The sequence below is a fragment of the Mugil cephalus genome, chromosome 1, assembly GCF_022458985.1.
Source record: "Mugil cephalus isolate CIBA_MC_2020 chromosome 1, CIBA_Mcephalus_1.1, whole genome shotgun sequence".
NCBI classification, from domain to species: Eukaryota; Metazoa; Chordata; class Actinopteri; order Mugiliformes; family Mugilidae; genus Mugil; species Mugil cephalus.
This window is the reverse complement of record NC_061770.1, coordinates 33764223-33790193: the sequence shown is the minus strand read 5'-3', so window position 1 is coordinate 33790193 and position 25971 is coordinate 33764223. Positions and strand designations below refer to the sequence as shown.

Below are 25971 nucleotides of genomic sequence, written 5' to 3'. Positions count from 1 at the left end.
GCTGGTTTTCTACTTTTTTTTTGCCATCTTACATTTCCATTCATTTCTTTGTGTAGTTTAGGATTTGCATGATTTCCCAGGGGCTCGATCCTGCTCTGAGTAGACATCTCTAAGTAGCTCCATAGGTTCCCTGCAGAATTTGCTGTCAAAGCTGCATAAAGTTTTTTTTGTTTTGTTTTTGGCCACCAGGGGTCAGCAGAAGACGCTGAAAACACACCAAACATACGATCGAGTTATTATTTAAGTCACTGTGCTCAACATGATACTGATTTTACGGTGTGGCTTTTACACATCCATATAGCATTATCATTAAAAACACCAATAATACTTGACACAACTGCTAATCATTCCTGACCAAGGACGGTTCACCTTCTTTTCCTTAAATAAAAAAAAAAAAAAAAAAAAAAAAAAATGCTTTGTGTAACTCTCTTTCTTTTATTAGCATTACAAACAAATAATGCACAAAACATGCAACTAATCCATTATTTTTATTTGTCTGATTTTAAACATTTTTAAACCGCTCATATTTGTTTAACACATAGGTCTTCAACAGGGCGTCCACGACCCCTAGAGGGACCGTAGCGGTACTGCAGGGGGGGTTGCAAAATCTTTGGTTGTTTAGGTTTTTTTATGTATACATTAATTTCCCCCCACAAATGTATAATTCTTTATTAACTCGAATCCAACATATTTTATGCCTATTCCGTCCCCAGGTGAAATCCTGGTGCACGCTGCAATATTAGCAGTAGAGAAGCTAACAGTGCAGCTAGCTCCCATCAGCCAAATACTGAGGCCAAAATGGATCGCTTTGTTTTATTTTCTTCCTAGGCCAAGTTTAATATAGAACACATGTAGTAGGAAGGGGGTCCCTACTTAATCTCTCATCAGTTTGGGGGTCCTTGGCCTGAAAAACGTTGATTTCCCCTGGTTCAGTGAAACAGAGTTAGAATGCAGCCTGGTACATAAAAACATTTTGGCTGTACAGCTAATTTCGCCATTATCAGCAAGTGGAGGTTTCACAAGCATCCCCAGCAGCTTCGCCTAGTCTCACAAAATAAATAAATAAATAAAAAATAGTTTGACCGAAAAGACTAAAAAAAAAAAAAAAAAAAAAAAAAAAGTTTACCAGTGTGGCCGCTTTTGTGCTTTGGTTTAGAGAGCTCCTTTATGAGTTACTGTACGCTAGTGCACTGAGTAAAAGCAGGGAGGTGCATGGCTTAGCTTTTCTGGTCTTTGCTAAAGAAGTGACATAAATTCCCCGGGAAAAACAGCAAGGTAAGAAGTTACCCACCGTTTGGAGTCTCTCTGCCAACTACGTCTGGTGCATTTCTATAGTACTCAACACTTTTCTAAACAAAATGGGACACCGTGTCTAATTACACTGATAAGATGGACAGACCGACTCTCATTTAGCTTCGACATGAACTTGTAATCCTGGAACTCACAGCTATGTGATATCGTCTCATTTTAATGAATAAACAACATTTTTTAATGTAGAAATGTTGAAAATTCTGATCCATTGTGCTGCAACGTTTGTGTCACGCTGCAACAATACCCACAGGCCGATCTCCAGAAAAATCATCACGAGTTTATGCCGTCGTCAAAATGAAAGTATAAAATTAGTCGGCGCGTGTATCCACAGCCAGGGGAGGGGGAGTGTTCCTGTGTCTGGTTGCTTTCACCGTTCATGCCGGGTAAACATCGCTGAAAGCAGCAGTGTGCGACTCAGGACGAATCCCCCCCTCCCCAATCATCACCACAAACATATACTGTACAGTGCACGACTCCGGCAGGATGTGCTCTTATACACTACCCATCTATCTCGTTTATAAGACACCGACTGTTCAGCTGGAAGCGATCACGCACAGTATGTACTTGTGAGACTTAAAGAAATGTGATGTCTACTGCAAATCACTTATGTCCCCAGTGTTCATGTGATGTAAGGGATACTGAGATACCGAGCAGTGTAAACCTAAACTACACTGCCATCAGGTGGCGGGAGCTGGCTCATGTCTTGCAGGTCAGGCTCCAGGATGTCAAACTCATGAGCCTTGAAGACGTTTTAGATTAAAAACACAAAAAGAAGAGAAAGAATCTCTCAGAATTCAGTCTTTATATTTCTTTTTCATTGTTCTACAGTACAACATTTTCAACAAAAGCCACTATAGAAATATCCATTATAGATTGCACATATGAAAAGCTAAGGTCACACGGACTGAGCAGCCAACTTCTTTGCTCTGCGAGCTGCGCCCGACTTCCTCTTAGCTTTCGGCTTGGATAGAGGACGACGGGATCCTTTTAGTCCTCCGCTCTTGGCTTTTGGCAGACGACTAGATGAGCAAAAACAAAAACAGAGAGCATGTCATGACGTGCAAATATTAAAACGCTATTGGCAAAGCGAATGAGTGGAAAGTCTCAACCTTAGCCGAGGGGAGAGTGGGTTTCTGGCTCACCTGCTGATCCGGTGTGTGTCTTTTAGAGGGCAGGCTTTGCGCTTGTGCTGCAGGCTGCCACAGTTAAAGCAGCCCTCCTTCCCATCTCCACATGGGTGGTCGGGGAGGGCACAGCGGCCACAGGACTGGCAGTGTTTCCAGGCTTAACGGAAGACATCGAAACCAATTCACGTCATGATGTAAACACTTTTATTAATCTCAAAAATGCATGTTGTTATTGCGCCTAAATTCACGTACATGGTTTCACGCATTTCTCACACGTCGAGCAGTGCTTCCATTCACGGCCATCCTGCAGCCACCAAGAGAAACATACAAGTTGTTATATGTGTTGGAAGTTTAATTTCATATTTAGAGTGTGTGGAATGTAATGTGATGTTCAGTCGTTTGTACCTTGGATGGGCAGAGGTTGCATTTAGAACAGTGTTTGTTCAGGGACCAGACGTATCTCTCACATTTGGAGCAAAACCTATCACGAGTAAGGGTAAATATGTGAGGTTAGAAATAAAATTTTGTACATGGCACAATTTTGGTTTGATTTATTTAATGTTAAGTCTGCAACCGGGGTTGTATTTACTTCTGTTTTACTTTACAAAGCAATTTATTATGTTGCTTTCCGTTGTATTAGCTGCACCGGTTATTAAGTGTCAACTAGAGATTGACCAATAAGGATTTTTTTTAGGGCTGATACCGATTTTTCTTCTTTAACAGCAGCCTAGGCTCATGGCCGATACTTGCTGCCGATTTTTCTGAGACGTTTTTTGAAGCCGATACTGTTTTTTCTTCCAACATTTACATGACAAAATTAAACAATGATAACAAATGTTACTAGTACCAATTTAAGCAAAAACATAAACATTTATTGAACTCAGAGAATATTTAATGCTCTTACGCATACAAAATAAACAGTGATAGGAGGTAGAGCATAAGCATTTTCCAGGTTCCAGCTGCATGCACTCTGCTAGAGGGGGAGGGGCAATGTATGGGCTGCATGGCGTAGCCCATTGGATTCTGAACCTTGAAAATGAAGCAGTGGATGGAGCCTGTGGTCGCCATGTCACATTACGATACTCCATATCGATAAGTTAATGCATGATACTCTAAAGGGTGAACCTACTAGCACGCTGTGGCTGTTAGCACTTGAGGTGCACAAACCACTTTTCCTATGGCTGGACCAATATATCTGTCTCTGTGCAATCCTAAGCAATACATATTTGTACTTAAAGTCAAATGTCTTTTGCATATTTTGTATAAAAACTCTTGACAGTTTTTTTTTTTTTTTATCACAGGATCACATTTCTGCACTCAAACTGATTGACAATGAAATCTAGTGAGTGTGTTGGTACCTGTAGCCTTCCTCTTTTGGCAGGATGACATCTCTGGCTGAAATATTGGTGAAGAGTCTGACGGGAGACTGCTTCCTGCCCGTCTTCCCATGTTTATACAGAGGGTGGTTGTCATAGTCCACCTGGTTGGAAACAAAGTTAAATATTGTCAAATGTGCAGTGGAACCTGCAGAAGCACAATCTGGACTCGTTTTCTAGTCTAATCAAAGATAACAGGGAAGTCAGGTTGTGTGAGTCACAAGGTGTCCCAAATGAGGTCTATATACGTTACTCACTACTGAAGTCTAGTGACTATAATTGAAGAAATTATTTGAAACTCATGAGAACCACTACTGATATTTTTTTTCCTCTGGAACAAAACCTTTGTCTTGAAGTTGATGAATTTTAATAATCGACATTAAAGTTGCACCAAATAAGATGAATCGGTGCTGTTACAACTGCATGTGAAAAGCCAAAAACCTAAATTAGCTTAAATTTGACTGTGCTGTTGGTACCTGGTAGTCCAGCATGACGAACGAGGGGAGACACTCCAGGATGCGAGGCTCAAAAAAGTATGGAAAGATCCACATCATGGGCATCTCAACGTTACTGCTGTCTGCAGGAACACATGTACAGTATGTTAGCATCAAACACTGAACTTTCTCTTTTAGGGAACAGTCAGGTTTACAATTTATTTCAAGGTCTTATCATTTACGTCTTGTGCTACTGTGCTAATCACTTTTCATATTGGTAGTTACCTTGGCAACGCTAAGAATTTGGCTTGGGTTTCTATGGAGGGTACTGCATGTTATTGGTTGGTTCATTTGGGGAGATTCATACATTGTACACTTCATTCCTTCTACCAAGCAGGGGTCAAAACAATTAGCCGCAATAGTAAGCTGATGAAAACAGCTGAGACTGCCATTTTTCCTCAGGGGTTGGTGGAGACCAAAAATGGAACTAAAAGATTTTTGGACATACCAAATTTAACTGCTGGAAATAAACACCACTCCAAATCAATGGGAATGTGCTCGACATTAGTCAGTCATTTAACTAGGACAATGACCCTAACCCCAGCTGTCAAGTACGCAAACCATGTCAGTTTTATGTGTACAGCTTTTGTCCAAATAATCATAGAACTTTAACTTTTTCACATTGCCCTCCACTGTGTTATCACTGCTACAAAAATATTGGTTTTGGATCTTTACTAGATAAAGCATGAGATAGAAGTGTCATTGTCGGGGTAAAAAAATACAAAATCTGAAAGCTCCACAGTGACGCTGACCAGAACTCTGCTGCTTCCTCCATGTCTGTGATATCACAGAGAAACTGTTGGCCAGAGGCTTCACCAGGCCGCCGAACGGAGGGTCAGCCACCATCACCACCTTCTCCCCATCAGACTCTTGGAGGAAGGCCTCCAGGACTGCACTGGACGCCTGACAAGACACAAAGGTCTGTCACATATAGAAGAAAGTGGAAAGCTTTATTATTCAAAGTGGGAAGCTTTACTCTTACCGCCCCTCCAAAGAAATGATGGTTGAACATGTTGTAATGACAAAACTCATCCTGGCTGTAGAACTGGGCGTATCTGGAACACAAAGAAATAATATAATTACATTTTTTTTTAATGGCCCCAAACTCAAAAACCAGGAGCAAGTTTGAACTTATCTAATGTGCGTATGCACCAAGTTAGCAAACAAAGCCGTCCTTAAGGTTGCGTGTACAGATTATGATAAGGTGTAAGAGTCTGTGCTGCAGGCTGAAGCTTGTAACGCAGGAACACACCCTCCTAACACTTCAAGCCTTCACATTCTTTACAGGAACAAACAGTAGAGACACTGTGCAGACAGCTCAGGTAAGAACTGCTTTAAAACATATTTAACCATAATCATAGAATATAATTTAGTCTGCATTTGACTATGCAATATTGGTATACTACTTTTAGATCACACAGGGTGGTCTACAGGTTATTAGGCAGCAAACAAGGAAATGTTTGACTACAGGAAAAGCATTGTATTTTGCACATGTATATGTTCAACACACTCGGGAAACATATTTATTTGCATAGATTTGTATATGTATATAAGTATGAAGGCCGTGTCCTGCATGGAGCTCTTGTGAAAAACATGACATGAAAAGTTTTTACAAACGTCCTGTACTGTAGTTTACTTTGCAAACACAGCAAAAGACGAAACACGGAAAAAGCGCAAGATCATGACAAAATATCTAAGTACAAGTCTGACATATGGTTGTTGTTTTGGTGAGTCCTCAGAAATGGCAGAAAAGGAATTGCAGTCTGTTGGTAATGGCCAGTCAACAATGGTTCCGTCAGTGCAAAGTGATCTCGGGGCGCCCTCTGCAGGTATCCACAGTCTACTGCATGATGGGGCGAGCTTCACTTCACTGGAGTCCAATGGTGACAACGTTGTTCAGCCCTTCCCACGTTCGCCGAAACTACAGAGGAAGCAGGGAAAAGTTGCCCGGCCTTCTCAGGTAGGAGACATCCCATGTGAAAGGACGTAGTCACAAATTAATCGTTGTTCAAAGTACTGTATGCATGTATGCAAAGACCCACAATGTTTTCAAGATGTGCACCGGAAAACAGTCCGAGGATACTTGCGTCTTTGATATATTTAGCACTTAAACTGGTTTTGTCCAAACAATGGATGTATTCATTTCATGTGAGGGTGCCCACAAACATGCCAAAACTGAGGCACAGCAGTACTGAGGAACGGGCTAAAACTCCTCCAAGTCACTGTCGATGACTGATCAGAACTTACCGGAAATGTTAGTTAGTTATTGCTGCCCAAGAGGGTTCACACCAGGTACTAAAAATAAGGGTCACGAGTCAATGACTGAAGTTTAAATTAAACAACGGTTTTAGATCACTGTTTAAGGAAAGAAAATCCCTTTTCTAACCAAGCTCTGATCTCCTCTGCGGTGACGTTGTGAATGTCCTGATCTCTTCAGGAGCAGTTGACCAGACGCATGGAGGAGCTGGAGGTCGAGAGATCCAAAACTGAGGCACACATCCAGTCTCTGAAGAAGCGAAAAGCTGACCTCACTGTAAGTTTGGAACCAGGGTTTCTGCTGAATCCGACAACCGTCAAATGCCCATGTATTTGCAGAATGTGGTCACTTAATGGCCTAAATGGTCATTTCGTCGCTGCCTTGGACTGTGAAAGATGGAAATCAGTGCAAAAAAAAAAAAAAGGTGCATAATATGGCCTGACTCCAACTGAACTGCTCCATATAGGTTAATTACTGACCACGCTGAATACTCAAGTTGGCAGACCATTGAGTTAGCAAACACAGCAGCAGCTGATATACTTAGACATTTGCATTTTATTAGTACAATAATCGAGCCTATGCAGAATTTAGTGCAACCAGCACTTAACAGCGGTTATTAAACGGACATAAACCATCAACTAGGCAGACCGCAAATAGGCTGATGACATGTAAACTCCTTTACAACATCTGCCCTCTCGGTCTCCACGTTCCTCTATTGAAGAAAACCACAGAGATGATGAAGCAGCAGGTTCGAGAGCGCTTCGAGAACATGCGGCGCGCCCTGAAGCAGGATGAGCAGGTGGTCCTGGACTCTCTGGAGCTGGACCTGAGACAGACAAGGGGCAGGCTGGACCAGGTCCTGAAGAGCTGGAAACAACACCAGGACCAGGTCGCCAAGAGCATCTGCAGCACCCAGCGCGCCCTGAGTACAAGCGCCGAGCGGGAGAAAGACGGGAAGGTCTGACTCGCATGTTGACCAATACCATGATTTAAAAATCCCCTAACTGAAAGAATTTTACTGTTGTTTTAACCCGTATTTCTGCTTGTGTCTCATATCAAGGGCGACTCTGGCTGCGTGAGGTAAAACGCCACCCATTCAGGTGACACATCTTTAGCTCTAATTCACATTTCTCTGCCTCATTTTACTCTGTGCGATCACTCTTACAGTCCTAAGAAGCCAGATGCCTCCGAAATGGAAATCAGGCTGAACGCAGAGAGATTTGAAAAGCTTCTCAAAACACTCTCCTTCATCTCCAAAACCCTGAAGGCCCAGCTACAGAGGAAGACTCTGCTGTTAGGTACTTAGACCACTAGTTCTACCTGATACTGAACTTATTTTCAGCAGCAATGTTAGGGTAGTTTCTGCATTTGAGGACCGTGTTCCACATGCATCAATGCCACCTAAACCAACTGGTACATGTGGCAGCATGAGAAGACCACTGATACTGAAAGACTCTGGGACAAGCTTGAGAGTTTATACTTGGCATCCAAATCTCGGATTCAATTCTGATAAGTCTGTGCCAGACTAACTCATTCCTTCCTATTCATTTCAGACTCATCCCCCATCGTGATTGACAGGCAGACTTGCCATAACCAGATCACAGTGACCTCAGAGGGGTGGGGCATGTCCTTCTCCAGCTCCAGCCATTCCACTCCAGAGCATCCTCTCCAGTTTGACAAAGTGTGCTGTGCCCTGGGCTCCTCTCCCATCAGAGCAGGTCAAAGCTACTGGGAAGTGGACGTCCGTTGCTGCTCTGCCTGGGCTGTGGGCGTAACCTACGCCAGCCTGGATAGAAAGGGCCGGGACAAGGGCGCCAAGCTGGGACGCAATCGAAACTCGTGGTGCGTGGAGCTTCAGAACGGGAACCTGTCCGCCTGGCACAACGACCGCCATGTGGCGTGTCACGGGGTCGGACGGACTTCTGTCAGGAAAGTGGGGGTGTGGGTGAATTACGACAAGGGACAGCTAACGTTTTACGACATAGACACCATGGTTGTCCTGCAGAGGTTCTCAGCCGCCGTGACGCCGGTGTTCGACAGAGCTCACCACCAGTTCACCGAGCCCCTGTACCCCGCCGTACGCTTCCTGAAACCACCGGAGAACCAGGTCTGGCCGAACCACCTGGAGTTCTGTCACCTGAATTCCCTGCGACGCTGAAGCGGTGATCCAGAGACAGCAATGTGGACTTTCTGGCACTTTCTGCATAGTCTCCCGTTAAACCAACAGCAGTCCATGTACAGTAGTGTGCAATGTTATTTTGAACTGTAGATGCTTAGATTGTGATTCATCACTCACTCCCGATTGGCGACAAATTGTGAAACATGACTTCAAGTCCAGGAATCCAGGCCCAGTAGCACAAGTAGTCCTGCAACAGGTGCTGGGCTTAAAAATAGATTTCCGATTCAAATTAATCTTAGTTTGGAAGATCCATTAAAAAAAATCCTCATATCAATTTCATCCTCGTTCTCACAAGAAAGATTTCGCATGAAGAATTGTTCAAGACCGCACAAGAAGATTAGTCCACATACGAGAGAGATCAAACTCTGATCTCCATCAGGAAGTTGGTTGAAAGCTGTATGGATTAAAAAAGTATGACGACAGAAAAGTGCTGCACGAAGGCCGAGCCATATGTAAGATAGGAAACTAGAGGGCAAACATTGTGCATTGTAATACCACAAATCTCGGATAAAAAATCAAATCAAATTGGGGCTTTGTGACGTACCTGAAGTCGATGTCTAGCAGCAGGCTCTTCATTGGTTTATGTTTGGGCTCCAGGTTTCGCAGCTTGATCAGCTCCTGCAGTCTGAAACAAACAACATTTGATCTTGATGAAAATGCGAATAATAACCCGCTTAAGATATGTCAGTCAGTCTCTGAGATTTGATCAATGGAAATATTTTGCTTGTATTTTATTGTATTTTACCCTGAAATTAGAAACGTCTACTTTCTCTGAAATGTTAATGTTGCTATGAAGACCTTTAAGACACTTCCGTCCTGTTTTAGATCTGTTTTATAAGAAAATGGCTTCTCTCTTTCTAACTAAATTCAGGAGAGTGGGCGTGACAGTCAGACAGCAGCATTTAATGGACATGAAAAAATACTGAAAAATACTCTCAGGTTTGAATAGATATGTTCTGGGGAGAACTTCACGTACTAAGTCTGGTGAAACTACTGTGAAACATGGCGGTGGCAACATCATGATATCAGGGGGATTCTGAGTAGCACGGACGGGGAGACAAGTAAGAACCAGGTGACAACCCCCGGGTCTGAGCGACGAAGCTCATGCAAAAGTGCAAAAAACTGCAGTTCATCAAGTGGCCACTTGAGTCTGTCTCCAAAAGGGACCAAATCCCCATAGACCCCCATGTTAAAAAGCCCAACTTTGCAGCATCATTAAACATGTTTACAGCCTGGTACATGATTTTAGTCTCAACAGCTTATTTCACTATTCATGACAACTGTACAGGGGTGACTTTTTTTCTAACTCACTTGTTTACTTTTTATTAAAGTTTAGAATTCTGCATAATTAAGGGCGTTTCGGTTTGAGTGACAGGTAGCAGAGAGTTGGGTGGGCGGGTCTAAACGCCCAGGTTGCTTTAGCTCCGCCCCAACACGACCCCCATGTCCATACTTGGAGTATTGGATGTATCCGCCGGAATAAAGCTCATCTAACATGGCAAAAGCAGGCTCCGCCCACTTCGGGCTTAATCATTGAGGTTCATAATCCAATGGGTGACGTCACAATGTGTTCGCCACTTTCCGCTGGATAATTTCATGTCTACACAATATCCCGGTGTTGTGTTCCACAAACACAGCAGACAACAGGAGATTGCTCGTGTCAGACACATGCATACTATCAGAAATATCCAGCTCTTTGTGGCTGTTAAAAAGTGCAACGCATCCTTTGAATTTTACAGACATGTACCTGCTCTGCACATAGTTTCAGCTGGACATCGTACAGACTTTGTAGTAGGAAACTACTTGTAGGATAATGTCAGTTTAAAAGGGAAATGTGCTCTCTGAAATTCAACCTCACAACATAAAGAGCGGAAAAGGAGACGAGGTCTGAATACTTTCTTTCATCAAAGACTGAAGTTGTCGTGATGCATTTTCCCAGTCACGGGCGGCATTAGCTTCTGTGTTTTCCTAGCATGTGTTGGATGTAAAAGGGTGCAGTGGAACCCAGGGATGAACAGTTCCGGAGAGGATTTGTCAAACATCATTTGCATCATTCGCAGGCAAATCAGAAACGATCCACATAAAGACTCCTTTCACGTGGCTCGCGAATGCTGAAACCGAGACAGGAAGCCTCTCACCTGGGAGTTCCCACGCAGAGCACCTTCATGTAGCCCAGAGCGGCCAGGGTGTCGAGGAGGAAGTGCGAGCTGCGGTCGGTGAACAGGTACTGGGCGTTGCTCTTCTTGTTGGCCAGCGGACGCAGCACCGCGCTGGGCCTCCTCAGCTGAGCGGCGGTGACGGCTGCCGCCCTGTGGGCCGAGTGGTCGGCGAGCTCTCCGGGCAGCAGCAGAATCTGGCAGTCCTGACAGAACTTCTTCTCATGGAGAGGGAGGGAGGCGAACTTTCGGAACCTGGGGAACGATTGAGGAGACGTGCTGGGAGTTCATGAGCTTGTAACGATGCAAACCTGGCATATATTTTGTGTGGTTTGTCGGTAAATTGAAACAGGCAGACTCCTCACCTGTTACAGTACTCCTTCTGGCTGAAAGGAGGCCTCTTCGAGCGGTTCTCTGCCTCCCTGGCCGACAGCCTGACCTCCGACACCTTTGAGGGAATGAGAACGGTCATCTGGATCAGCCACACGTAAGACAGCTTGTTAAAAGACAAAGACACAGGTCCAGAGAGCGCACCTTTTCATCGGCCCACTGGAAGAAGTTGCAGTCTTTTCTGTCTCGACAGGCCGAGCAGGCATAAAACCTCCTGCCTGTCTCTCCTCCTTTGGACACCTTTTCAAACAGCAGGGTTGGACCTGATAAAGAACACAGCGCAATGTGACCACCCTCGGTTCTTACATGTCTTTAAAAGGTGAGCCAAACTCGAAAACATTTGTGTATTAGTCACACGTGTCACACGCTGTACATGGTCTTAAACATGTGTTAATGTACCTATCTATATGCCGAATTTGTCCAGATATCAAACTTACTCACGTGATGTCATTTACACTTGTGTTCAATCTGAGTTAATAAATACAACAGCCAAGCAACTCTAAAACAAGGTATTTCCTAACGCGGTTTGGTTGTACAGACTTACCATGCGGACAACATGGCGCCGTTTTACCGTCCTGGGGAAGAATAACTTCTATTCCGAGACTTTCCTCGTGTTCCTCGGTTATATCCATGTTGTGAAGATTCAACTGTTAAGCGGGTTTACTTTAAAACTTGTAAACGCGAGGGAGATTCAGTCTGTCAGGGCGAAGGAAGCTGCCATGCCGTTTCTATCAGTCGCACCAAATTGACGTCACGATTGTTATGTCGCACTATTATGTGTTTTGTCACAAAGCAAAACAAAAAGCCTCGATATGTTGTATCTTATTATCGTGTCATTCAGAAACGAAAACGTTTTAAAAAATATATATACAATACAATAAATTGAAGTGCAGCTATTAATATTAATAATTGTATTTTATTTTATTGAATTATTTTTTTTATTCAGCTAATTTATTTTATTAGCATTTTAACGCATCAGTTTCGCACAATAATATTTGTATTTGATATATTTGTAAATATTTGTATTTGCTAAGTTAAAAATATTTGTATTTGATATAAATGGTTCAGGGGTTTGCGTTTTGTTTTTGTAATACAAAAGTGAATTTTTTATTTATAATAAAATTGTACTTAGAATAACATTTGCATTATAACATACACTATTTTATTGAAAATATCATAAAAATATTTATAATAAAATAATAATTTAATTTAATTGAATGCATCTACTATTCAAAAATTTGTTTGTGCGCATAACCACAACCCACCTCTCTTTGTGAAGAATGTGATGGGAAGGTTCAGCCCTAACCTCTTGGCGTGCTCCTCTGTAATTATGAAAATCCATATTATAATTCAAATTGTGGACAAGCTTACTGTGTACTGAGCGGATTAGAAGGCAGCTCATGTGCAAACACATCCACAGAGGCCTAACACATCAGTTGTGTCTTTGGCAAAGACCAAACATTGTTTACATTGAGAACAGGACTACAGTTCCCCTGCATCCCGCTCCACCAGCGCCTGAGGACTGTTCAGGAACGGTCTGGATGCTGAGAGCACAACAATGCGCCCACTGTTACCCAACACGAGGCAGGAAGTCAGGCACGTGGTCCTTCAAAGTATAAGCATAGAGGGACACGAGAAAAGCAATATTTCTTTCTTCGTATAACTTGTTTTTTAATATCATGCATTACATTTTAACCCAAATAAGTTATCTTGAAAGCATCTTATTACACTCTATGATTGTCTGGTTTGGGAACTGTTCAGTGGCTGAAAATGCAGCCAGTCCAGATGCTGCCTGGGCCTGTTACATTGTAAAAGACATCACACATCCTTTCTTGTTCACGCAAAGCCAGACACAAGGACAGTTTCTACTCAACACACTGTAAAAAGGATAAGTTAAAGTAATAAAAGATCAATATCAACAAATAAAGAAATAAGAATAAGTAAATAAAATATAAAATTGATAAAGTATAAAAAAAACTCAGTATGATATAAGAATATTAAAAATATAATTAAATAAAATGCAGAATAAAAATGTAGAATAAAATACAGAAATACTCAAAATTAAGATTTTATTTTATTTATTAAAAATAATAATAAAAAACAAATGAAATGGGAGCAAACTGTAAAATAGAATGAAATAAGTGTAAGACTATGACATAAAATCCAGATTAAAGAGATGCGTTGAGGAACAACTACAAGACAGAAGCCAGAGGATCTGAGAGGTAACGAAAACATATCTGAGATATAATCTGGTGCAAGTCCATGGAATCGCTCTAAAAACTAATAAAATAACTTTAAAGTCAACATGAAAACTAACAGGCAGCCACTGTAAGGATCTTACAAGGTTTAAAAACATACAACAAAGCAATACAAGGGACTAAGCATAAAGCGTGTGCAAACAATACCAAAGAGTAGGAAAATAGTGCCTAATGTGCAAAACAATACAACACAATACAACATGGAAGGTACACAACACATGGAAAAGACAAAACACACACACACACACACACACACACACACACACACACACACACACACATACACACATCGCACCGCTAAAATACTTTTTTTTATCATTAAATTGACATTTTACTTTTGTAGTTTTCAGAAAGAAAATCAGAAAAAAAATAAAATTTAAAATAGAAATTGGCATTTTTTTTTTGATATTGTAGCAGTAAATTAAAAAATATAACGCTATTAGACCAATTGACGACCATCAATACGACGCTTATTTTGAAAGGCACAACCGGAAATGTCCTTCTCCCTCTCCTCCCCAGCTTGACCCTGGTCTCCTCCTCCTCCTCCTCCTCCTCCTCCTCCGCGGTGCGCCCACACCCAACCTGCGCCGTCCGCTGAGCGGAGAGAGTCAGCGGCAGCTCTGCGGTGTGTGAGTGTCTGCGTGCGTGTTTGTGCGGGGCCGTCGTCCCACTGCGCTCCGATCTGCACCAGAGACAACGCTGCGCCTCCCGTGGAAACCCCCTCCCCCCTCCCCATCCCTTACCTACCTACCTACCTACCTACCTACAACCCCCTCAGTCCCCCTCCATTCATTCTGCTGGCGTGTGCGCTCTGCGGCTGCTGGCATCTTCCACGCACTGTGGATGGTGGATAGCGGCTCATTTGCTGTGCATCATCCGACTGGAGAAGGCGTCTGACTGGCACCATGAGCAGCACTGGTAGGACCATTCTGTTGAACGGCACACTGGTTTTACTGTGCAGACAGCTACTGATGATCAATAGTCTTTGTACCAGCTGCAGTGATGTCCTCTGCATGTTCTTATAGGAATCCCTATTAGATCCTGTGTAGCTGCATTGATCATTGTTTTTTTTTTTTTTTTTTTTTTTTTTTGTTATGCATTTGTTCCATTTCTTGTAGCATCACTGTTGAAACGTCCTTATAAATGAGTCCCACTGCTCTGCTAGCAAAGGCTCACCAGGGTGGACCCGCACAGAGGATGCTCAAGGTCCGACACTGAGACACAGCTTCGTCAAATTTGTCATGTGGGCTAATCAGACGTGAGGCAGAGATGCCCATCGTGTGGCCCGTGTGGATTAAGCAGACACGGCTGTTTGTCTACAGCAGGCCCGGGCTCCTAGAGGGGCTGCTGCCACAGCTGGCTTAGTCCCCCCCCCCCCCCCCCCCCCCCCCCCCCCCCCCCCACCCCTTACCCTCCCTCCCCCCGAGGAGGACTCAGCTAATCTTACAGAGGGTGGCTGATCTTCGTTTGAAGCGCTGCAGCATCTGAGAGCTGAAGTTTCGCAACTTCTGAACAGCAAAAAACAGAGATTTATGAGTCAACTCTGCCACGGAATAACATATTTGAGCTCCGTGATCCCCGAGTGTTGAGGTTACGTGAGCTAGGGACCACGTCAGGGTCTTGATATGGTTTGTAAAAAGCCCCTACGTAGCAGCCGTCCCTGCACAGCTCAACCAGCCAATTTATTTTATTTTTTTTGCTAGCAGTCCTTTTTCTCCCTTGTGCCACCGAAACAGTTGTGACTCATCAGAGAATGGACATGGGCCTTCTGAGGGGGAGTCCTGTGGTGTCTGGGAACAGGTTGTTGTTAGTGGTCGGTTTGGGTTCCAGTGAATTTGGATGCCAGGTCAACACCTTGTGCTGTTTTGAGTTGTTCCTAAAGCCTGCGTCAGGCTGCATCCTGCTAGTGGGTGGCTGCTACCATCAAGGAGTGTCACTGCTGTGGGGCGGGGGGTGTCTGGTCTAGGTCTAGGTCTAGGTCTAGGTCTAGGTCTAGGCGGATGATACATGTCTAAGTAACATCCACATGAATGACTGCCTGGTCCGAAAGTTTCCCAGTAGAACATTTAATCGTCACAAGATGCTCAGTGTAATTTATTTTACTTGTCATACCGGTCATAATGTTACATCTGAAGGTTCCCTCAGCTCCCTAATATATTTATTGATGCTGTTTAGTTCTAGCTCTAACCTATAATGATGGATCTTTAAGGTGATCCATGCAGAACTGTAGATCATTTGTAAGGGCCGAGGTTGAACTTAATCATGGGGCTAGCACTTCCCTACAGAAAGCTTTAAAGTCTGGGCCCGCTAATGAGAGTGCTGCAGTGTGTCTGAGAGTCGACAAATTCATTAGCACGCCGCTGCGAACTCCAAGAGAAAGAGGCAAGCGAGAGGCATCGTTTGACTCGGTCTCTTCGGGACGGCTTTTAAAAGTCCGACCTTCTATCTGTTGAAGAATGTCGACTGGACGCGCGAATGGAAGAAAAAGTCCATTTCAGGTGTCCACCTTTGTCTGCACGTGTCGACCAGTTTGCTTCCGTTAGTGACATGTTGTGTTTCAATACATTTATTGAACAAGGACTGAACGTTGAAGACACTTTGGCGTCGGTCTCCTTAGAGGGAGCGAGTTTCTGGACAACCATTACATTAAATTATACAGCAGTGCTTCAGAGTATGGGGTTTGTGGCTCTTGAAGGAACATTGGCAGTATGTTCTGGTGGTTGATCATCTTGTTGGATCTTTTGTGAATGTTTAGAAGTTCAGTTTGGAAGTGGCGACTGAACTTCACCCAGTCCCATGACCTCATTCTGTCCAAATCTTTTCCCAATCCTATCTTGGTTCTGTACCAGTCTTTTTACAATCCCTTCCAATTTCTGTCCCAAATCTTGTCTTATAAGCATCCCAATCTGGTCCCAACTCTGCCCCCATTGTGTATTAACTGTTTCCCATTCTTATCCTAATCCGGTTTCGTGTTGTGTCCCGATAAGGTCCCAGTGCTGTTTTCCATTTCTGTTCTGATCCTGTTCCAATTTTTTACTTATCCAGGTTGTGTTGTGTCCCATTCTGGTCCCAGTCCTGTCCCCATCACGTTCTGATTGTTTCCCAATTCTATTCTGATCCTGTTCCAATCATTTACAGATCCTGTCCCAATCTTTTACTGATCCCATTCGTGTTGCGTCCCAATACGGTCCTGACGCTGACCCTTTTACGTCTTGATTTTTTGCCCAATTCTACCCTGACGCTGTTCCAGTCGATTACCAATCCTGTTTGTCTTGTGTCCAGATTCTGTTCCAGTTCCTGTCCCTCATCATGTTTTGATTGTCTACCAGTTCAATTCTGATCCTGTCCCAATCCTGATTTGATTTTGTCCCAATTTTGTCCCTGATCTTGTCTCAGCCTTGGTTGATTCCTGGTACAACTTTCATTAACAGTCTTTTGCTCTGGGTCTTTCCCAACCATGTCCCAGGCTTGTTTTCAATGCTGTTCCACATCCTGATAGTTTCCAAATCATATTTCTATGACGTTCCAGTCTGGGCTCATTCTAGTCTTTTTTTCGAGGTTCTATAATTTTATAATTTCTTTGTATACAGCCATGGAACATAACTCTTTCTATTATTTTATGTTGAAGTCCCTTAACTGTGAGCTCCTAATGCAGCTCTGATACGAGTTTCCTGACTTTATTTTGCTATCAGTTATTCTCATATCGCTCTTCTTGTCTTGTCATACAGAATCTGTGTGAAACCACAGGGTTGTGGGATGAAGTCAGAGCTCTCACTTCAGATTATTTTATCCACAAAATTGTTCAGAAAACAAGAAAACAAAGAAGTGAGGGAGGAGAGGTCTGCATTTAAAGCCAACTCAGTTTAGTCCTTTGTTTGGTGACACTTGAATGTGACATTGTTTACCGAGTAAATCCAGAGGAGTGGCGCGCTTGAATTTAAATAAACCTCTCGGGGAACAGGCTTTGCGTGATGACCACACCCTGAGTGACACAGCTGTCGGCATTCCAGAAAATTGGAACCATGTACAACTGAATTGTTTGATGATCATTATCTGTGCATGGGCAAAAAGTTCGAGTTAGATCAAAGTATTTGCGGCCTTGTGTTTTGCTCATATGTATCTCCTTGGCTGAGCAGCCCTGAGCCCCTTCACCACAGGGAATAATTATCGGTGACTGATATTGATGGACGAGCGGAGAATCTCCTGCTAATTCCAGCTCAGATTACTGCCACAGGTCACACGAGGAGAGATCGGGTCAATACTGCGTCTCTCGCTGTTTTCTGCCTGTTTCTGTGCATTTGGAGTTCATGGTGAGAACCTGCTGACTCTTCGCCTGACCCGGCTCTTCAGGGGCTGGAGAGCTGGGATCAATACAGCCTGCATTCGGTCTATCTGCACGGCTCCGTGGCTTTGGAAAACATCCAAAGATATGATGAAAATTGATCAGATAAAACACGTCATCGTTGCAATTTCTCAGTCTGTGATTTTAGCGTTATTAGCCTCAGCTATAACTTCACACCGTCTCCATGTTACTGAGCTGAGCCCATAGATAGTTTACTGAACTTGTAAAAGTCCACTTCACTTGAACAGCATCTTGTCCCATGTCCTTATTTTTACTATAAAAAGATGAGAAAATGACCTGCGATAAAGTACTTTTACCCAATTTTTTTTCAATGTAATCTGGAACTTTTAATTTATTTACACTAAACTGCATGTCACAAGAGTGTACTAAACTTTGGAAGAGACGCAATGAAAGTAACCGTAGTGATGCAACGTCTCAGCTTTTTGAAAATGTTGGAATTTTTCCAATTGCCTAATCCACAATTTACGGCGTGCTTGCACAAAGGCGCTCCCACCGACACTTTTAAAGGGTTAGTAGTATGTTTAATGGCATGCTTACACACCGCGTGTCACCACGTCTTTAGAATAACTTTATTTTTTATATACTCACTTCAGCTGTGAGTATGTATTAGCCAGGTCATGACATATTACAAGTAGATTACCGCAATTTTGTTAAAAAATTGGATAGAAAAATATCAGATTCCAATCCCGATGGCCGAAATGAAAACACTTACCACAAATTTTTTCCCAATTTGTGGTTTTCATGCAGTAGCTGTTTTGTGTTGGGCCTTTTTCTTGGTGAACAGCCAAGCTTCAGTTACTGTAGGGTGTTTTCTGCAGAATCGGTGTCACTGTGAATTTGGTACCATTGAGTCTGTAACAAGACCAGACACTGTAAGCCTCTGCAGATGGATGAATTGTAATAGGTGCAAATTGGTCATTTTCGATTTATTTGTTATTTCGTATTTTTGAACCCTGCACAAATGCACGTTAAGTGCCTCCGTGTGATTCCGAGCCTTTGTGCTAAGCTATGCTAACCACATACCGAACCATTACATTGATTTACATGCATAATTTTATGTTTGGAAGGAAAATAAACAACAGTTGCTCGAGTCAACTATGCTGAGGCTGTTGCCCACCCAACTCTTGCTATATGTTAGCGTTTGAAATTCTTCAACCCAGCTGTGAACCCGGAGCTCCTGGTTAAGCACTAGTTAGTGAACACACCCTCAGGCACATTCACAGGTGAGAGTACCTTTTGGTCACTGCAAAAACTACACTAACGCTGGCTGTCTCTGCCTTTGTGCAGATAAATGATGTGTGTCACAAGCCAGACGGTGCAACAGTTTGTGTGCTTTATCAGGAGAGACAATGCTTGTTTACATCTGGGCAGTTTTGTGCCAGGAGACAATGAGGAAAAGGGAAGACGCTAGTGCATTTGTATTTCAGCTTGGTAATACATTGAGACAATGCTTTCAAATATATACTGCATTACTGTATATATATTTGTGGTTGTTGAATATTGATTATCAGTGATAACCCACAGAAATGTAAACCAGGGCTGTAACTAATGTCGAACTACTTACATAATCCTAATCACTTCATTTCAACATAATTGCGTTTTCAACAAAACAACAGTCAAGTCAAGACAATCTCATTTAGTGGGGTAAAAATATCAGACTAATTTTTCAGTAATTCAACCTTTTATGTAATATTTATTTGCCGCAGCCACTGTTTCCGAACTTTTCACCCTAGGGTTGGGTTAAAATTTTAGAGTGGGTACAAGATGCACAAACTCTTGCAGACTGAGCTTGTGTCACAGAGAAAGTGTTTTCAACTTGTCCTAATACTAAGATTTCCAATTTATCATCGTAAAACGACCATACAATGACCATAAAGCGAAACCAAACCAAGTAGTGACTGGAGGCTGCAGTATAGGTCATAAGCTCCACCTCCTCCTTGTTAGTGGATGGGACTTGTGCAAAGCTAAAACACTAAAGTACACATCAAAAATATGTTTTTTCAAGGATGGTTTTTGTCATTTTAGGTAACCAAGTAACACCTGCACACGTGTGTCATGTGTAGTTTTGTTAACTAGTCTGTAGACCAAGCTAGCACCAACACCTACAGGTTTAACACTTAAATGTTTATGCTTGGAAAGCACACTTTGGTGCAAGTGACTCAAGTACAGCAAATTATCTTGTACTTCAGCTCCAACTCCAGCTTTTATGTATGTGCATTTCCTTTGCTTTCGAGCAACGTAGGCTGATTTGCTTATTACCAAATCAGGCAGACTGGGCCGTGGCTATATATGTGTTTATATTTATATCTGCATTTCCCTGCAAAACATGTTTCCTGTTGCGATCACAGAGAGTTGTACCAGTAAAAACAGAACACTACTAGTAGTATGTAAAGCTGCATGAACTATAGGTTGCAAATTAAACTCAATTTGTCCCACTAAACCTTTAAAGCGTGACAGTTGGCCAGTATACAAAATGTCAGGACTTTGATACTGTAGCAAGTTCTTCTCTGTATTGGTGGAAACACTCCCATAATGAATTCCAAATGCTGTGTCACCAGAAGGATTCATTCATTGAGGCTATGCCAAGCTATGTTTCTGTCACTGTTTTGGTCATTTTGTCTCTGCTTGTTACCGCAGTGGTGACCCTGCACTGCTGAATAAAATAACGGTGGACACAACTGGTGGGCAGATCCAGAGTGGACACCACAGCTTTTCTCACTGGGATAAATACTGGCTGAGCTCCCCGGTGCTAAGCCCCTGCACTGGGTCCGCAGACAAACACACACAAAGTGGTTATTAAGCCTGCAATGTGGTGTGGGCTTGTGACATTTCCCTGCAGCCTGCTGGTTTATAGGGCCTTTGGTGAAGGCAAATGAATGGCATGTTGTTTATCCTGCGTGACTCCTCTGGCTGAAAAGTTTGGTCGCACGACGCTGATATTTTTCAACGACAGCCCTCTTCCTTGGGATGCCCTGCTGTCTGTCGAGCAAATGTCAATGAACAAACAGTGCAGACTTCCCAAGAACTGCTCATCCAAGCCGTCCAATGAGCCACAGCCAGTGAGCAGTGACAACGTGCAATATTTACTCAAATAGTTTAGGTCCTTTTTCAAACGTAGCCGACTGCAGCTGGACTGGAGGAATATGGGGTTTGAATAGTTGTCAACATGCTGTCGGTGCCCCCTGAGGACAAAAAGGTCACCAGGAATGAAGACATACTCTGAGGAAAGTGTAAAAGAAGACAACTTCTTGGAGGAAATTGACGGACGGCTTCACATTTGGCACCACGCTTGGGTCACACCAACTTGCCAAGTATGGAGTAGTTCAGGAGCGCGGTTATGGAAACTTTCAGTTCATTTTGCATTCAGACCGTCATTGGACTAGCTTTTAGGGTTACCCTGATTTTCAAATTATTTGAGAACATCACGTCTTCTCAATGCTGCGTAAATAAAGCCGAGGTGTGACATTTTATAGCGAAGGCAAGCAGCCCCCTCTTCCTCGGGCTCTTCCTCAAAGACCTGCGGTATCCACTCAGTCATACCTTATTTATACCACACGACTCAAGAATGCAGCACGGAGCGACTTATTAATTGAGTCCTCTTTGTTGAACATGCTGAGCGTGTGACATTTAGGTGTGAGTGGTGAGGCGTCAAGTTCAGCCGTGCATTGCATCCCGTGTTTAAGCGACCGTAGTATGTCGGGTAAATAATCTCAGCAGAGGAGGTAAATGAGATGACACTGGGAAGAAAAGTGGCCTTAACAGAAAGAAATTTGAACGGTCTGACATCTGGCATGTCACTGGTTCGATGTGTTAGTAGCATTTATTCACTCTAAATGGCCGTGTGGATATTCGCTCCTTGTGCAGAATTGGAAATAACTCCAAACAATCGGTCACGCTGTGGTTACTTGTGTTGCGTGTAGGAGCATCTGTATTCCTTACATTTCTCCACCCAGTCATTCAGGTCTGTCCTTTAATTTTTTGCTTTTAGTTGTAAGAGTCTGAGTGTCCCATTATGCTCTTTCATTGCAGTGAGCATGATAGGACCTGGAAACCTTTAAAATCCTCACACATACCCTGGAACAAATGCCTTGTTCCATTTTCAGAGATCCTAATATGACGCCATTATAAATAACCGACAGCGCTTCCTTTACCAGTAGATCAAATGAAATCTATCCTCACGCTCAAGCGGCGCATATCGAACGTGGCTGACAAAACTGAGTCCTCGAAGGGTTTGATCTGCAAGATGCCAAAGCTTTATAGCTGTTTAGCCGCACTCTCAGCTGCAATCCGTCAAAACATTACATGGAAACGGAAAACTTCTTCCTGGGACTGGAGTCAATGGTAGAAATCATTTCTAGTGTTCCACATGGATCCGGGTGCCCACAGGCGATGCAAGGCAGCTTAGAAAGCATTTCCCACCGTCACAGATCCTCAGACGATGTTTCTCGATATGGACTTTCTTGGACGTGCCCAGCAGGTATCCTAGTGGAACCCTTGGGTAGATCAAATGCAGAACCGCCTCGACTGAGTCGTTTCAGTGTGAAGGAGTTGCTGTTCCTCACACTGTAGCGTGAGCCTTGGCACTATTTCAAGGAAACTCGTTTTTATCCTTATTATCCTCAGTTAAGTACTTTTCCTCTCGGCAGTCTGCTGCTCCCACTGCAGGCTTCATGTCAGTCCATGCCAAGCCCTCGCCTCGTTTTCCCCTCACTTGTCACAAGATGGTGACATGCCTGAGTTTCTTTTTGTTTGGAGCTTGTCTGGAAATATGGAAATTGTGATGCTTTTAAGTTTACCTCAGCAGATGAGGATTAGACAAGCTCCATTCCCAACTCCCAAACTTGAAAAGTGTTGGGTGAAGGCAGGAATCATTGAAAAAGGCCCTTTTGGTAGGATGCATGATGATTAGATCATTGAGTCATGAAGCAAAGCACTCCCATTTCGGACCTAAAATACAGGAGATGTTTTGCTTTGCTAACTTTCATGGAATTCTCTACTCGAGGATGGGTGTCTCCACAGAGGAGATTTTCTACAATGCAATCTGTATAATTCAAGAATAAACCATGGAATTACAAGTCTGCTAGCGAACAAGCAGCCACAACATAAAAACCACAAACAGGAGAAGTAAGTAACATAATGTTCTCCTTTTGAACCTGGCATTCGTGTGGATGTTACTTAGACATGTAGTACCCACCTAGACCAGACCGGACAGGGCCAGCCACCCAATAACATAAAGAACAGCACAAAGTGTTGACCTGGCCTCCAAGTTCTCTAGATTCCAAACTGATCAAGCATCTGTGGTATGGAGGCCCACAGAGGCCACTGTCCTCAACCCACAGGACCCAAAGACCCTGCACTAACAACATCCTGTTACCAGACACCCTCAGAAGGCCCATGTCCATTCTCTGATGAGTCACAAGTGTTTTGGAGGCACAAGGGACATAATGTTATGGCTCATCGATGTAAAGGACACCAATGGTCATTTTCCAGCCAGAAAATCAGACATGCAAACAAAACGCAGTCCATTATAGTAGGAACGCTCAGCTTCCTAGCATGTAGCCACTCCATTCCTCGGCTACAGCAGTTTGCTAGCTAACTGTGCAACTCCTCATTATGCCACATCTTTTTTTTTTTTTTGAGAAATCCCCAGATTCGATCAATACGACGATCAATACAAAGTGGACAACCTTGGGCGTCCTTTCCAACCTTTGAAATGTGACACATATTCATGATGCCACCACCACCAATTCAGAGGGGCTCCTGCCAAGTTCCTGTTAGCCTGAAGCAAAACATTCTAAATCAGAGAGTAAATTTTATTGCTGATGCTAAGTTACACACAGTAGCGCTAGGCGGCCTATCAACTTCAACCTTTTGGAAAGCACGTCGTGTAACTGAGAAAGCGTGGCACGCTCTGTGACCTTCTAGAAACAGAACAGGGAACTGAGGTTAATAGAAAATCTCGACCCACAATGTGGTGACTGTTTCTTTCTTTTAATAGATTTCTCTCAGATACATACTGTAAAAACGTATTCCGCTGCAGCTCTTTGGGCTATTTCGGTATCAAAGGACATGCAGTTTGTGATTTAAGTCCCTACAATGAGTCAACAGTTTTAGTTTGACAAACATATGCCTACCGGAGCTATTTGTGGGCACTGTTAAGAGTAAGCGGGACGTGTTGTCCTTTGTGTTTTTCCAGTGCATCATAAGAATGCGTGCGGCCACACCGAGAGCTAGCTCCGCGCTTTAGACCTGGATCGCATTACTGCTATGTAGGGAGAAGGAAGAGAGGCACAAAAGATCAATGAGCGTCAGTGAATTATTCATCGGTTCACTTTCTCCTGAGTGGGTGTGTGTGTGTGTGTTTGTGTGTTGTGTTGTGATTGATTGTTGGTGGAGACTGTAATGCTGTCTGCGGCTGACCAGTGTGACTCACGCTGCCGTGGCCTCGTATACTGTAGTACAATATGGCATGCACTTGTGCCGATTGAAAGAAAGCTTCAAACACATCAAAGAAAGAAGAAAGGAGTCGTCCTTTCTTCGCTTTTCTTTTGTCTTTTTCACTGCCTCGTATTCTTTTTTTCATGGCTTATATTTCCTCTCATTTGCTTAGTCTTTCATTCTTTTTCTTTTCTTTTCTTTTCTTTTCTTTTCTTTTCTTCTGTTCACTGCCTCTCATATTCTTTTCTCATATCTCACATTTCCTTGGTCTATCAGAACGTCCTTTCCTTTCCTTTCCTTTCCTTTCCTTTCCTTTCCTTTCCTTTCTTTTGGGTTCCTGTTCTTCACTGCCCCTCATATTCTTTTCTCATATTTCCCATTTCCTCTCATTTCCTTGGTCTCTCAGAGTTGTTCCTTTCCTTTCCTTTCCTTTCCTTTCCTTTCCTTTCCTTTCCTTTCCTTTCCTTTCCTTTCCTTTCCTTTGTGTTCCTTTCCTTCCCTGCCTCTCATATTCTTTACTCACATCTCCTATCCCCTCTCATTTCTTTGGTCTCTCAGAGTTGCTCCTTTCCTCTCCTCTCATTTCCTTTACTTTGTTTCCCTGTCTTTCCCTTTCATTTCCTTCCCTGTGCCTCTATTCTATTTCCCTCCACTCCTCCCCTGTGAAAGAACCAATTAACCAGAATTACATTGTGTGCCATGCCTGTCTTAAGGAGTTTCAAAGTAGGACCCTAAATGTGGGTCAGCCCAGTGGTTTTGTGTCTGGTGTTAACTCCTTTGCGTTGGACCGGAGTAAAGTGCTGTGGAGAAAGAAATTTGCTTCGTGTGGCGCCTCCCTGGGATCACTAATCCTGAACATCAGCTTTGACGTGTTTCTCCCTTTCTTTGGTCTGGAGCTGCTCTTTGTGTGTGTCCAGTATAGGCTCTGTACTCACAGAGAGGATCAACATTTGAATTTACTCATTTAGATGTTGTGTGTACACTGCAGGCTTAATTACATGCTGTTGAACTTCGGGGGGTGTGTGTGCATGTGTTCCGTATAATCACGGTTAAGTCAGCACACATGTGTGCATGTCAAACGACGCATATTTTCCATTAGAGAACAAGAAAAAGGAGAATATTTTTTTGGGACTTTATTTAAAATAAGTCCTGGTGATCAGCCAACTTAATTTAAGTGACTCTTTAGCTTAACTGCATTGGACACTGAGGGATGTTTCTATATACTGGCTGAAATTTGACTCATAATTTACAGATTTGGAGTAATGAATCTGTGCCCCTTTAAGACCTAACAGATAAGAAAAGCTTTCGGTATTTTGATGGATAAAATTCAAAGTGTGGCTGAACACTGAGGAGTTGCACATCCTGGAAAAAGAAGCTGCCATTATGGTAATGATGATGCACTGCAATTCTGTCAGTAGTGCTAACCATTGTGAGTTATGGTAATTCAAACCTTTAGCTTGAGCTTTAGCTCGTGGCTGGTGACATGTTTGGTTCTACAATGCAATATTTCACTGATTATGTGTGCTACTTTTTTCTGTTAAAGATCGTTTAAGGTCCTGCGGCGCTAAATGCCGTAACCTACCTACGTAGCTTAAGCTGGCAAACGCCATTTGTACTTGTGC

At 43.1% G+C, this 25971-nt stretch overlaps 3 protein-coding genes across 4 annotated transcripts in view; 2 read left to right on the top strand and 1 right to left on the bottom strand.

Moving 5' to 3' along the window:
- Positions 1–2098: 2098 nt before the first annotated feature.
- On the bottom strand, positions 2099–12042 carry zcchc4 (zinc finger, CCHC domain containing 4). Its single transcript, XM_047572081.1, has 13 exons — positions 11835–12042; positions 11435–11553; positions 11266–11348; positions 10883–11155; positions 9289–9369; positions 5291–5363; positions 5061–5211; positions 4291–4391; positions 3797–3918; positions 2844–2919; positions 2691–2742; positions 2454–2595; positions 2099–2330 (listed from the first exon to the last, which is right to left on the bottom strand). Exons 1-13 carry the CDS (start codon positions 11920–11922, stop codon positions 2207–2209), a joined length of 1485 nt encoding a protein of 494 aa, XP_047428037.1. The 5' UTR covers positions 11923–12042; the 3' UTR covers positions 2099–2206.
- si:dkey-219e21.4 (nuclear factor 7, brain) lies at positions 5371–8997 on the top strand. 2 transcript variants are annotated; one of them, XM_047572100.1, is made up of 7 exons: positions 5371–5630; positions 6048–6268; positions 6746–6841; positions 7287–7523; positions 7626–7645; positions 7733–7863; positions 8119–8997. In XM_047572100.1, exons 2-7 carry the CDS (start codon positions 6050–6052, stop codon positions 8721–8723), a joined length of 1308 nt encoding a protein of 435 aa, XP_047428056.1. In that variant the 5' UTR covers positions 5371–5630; positions 6048–6049; the 3' UTR covers positions 8724–8997. The 2 variants fall into 2 exon arrangements, with proteins under 2 accessions (XP_047428056.1, XP_047428048.1); XM_047572092.1 differs by lacking the exon at positions 5371–5630 and having other exon boundaries at positions 5647–6268.
- A 2094-nt stretch (positions 12043–14136) lies between the features above and the next one.
- Positions 14137–25971, top strand: part of ablim2 (actin binding LIM protein family, member 2) — an 89072-nt gene continuing 77237 nt past the window's right edge. Inside the window, exon 1 of the mRNA XM_047570723.1 lies at positions 14137–14466. Within this exon, the coding sequence (XP_047426679.1) occupies positions 14454–14466 (13 nt within the window). The 5' untranslated portion in view covers positions 14137–14453. The remainder of the gene's footprint in view (positions 14467–25971) is intronic.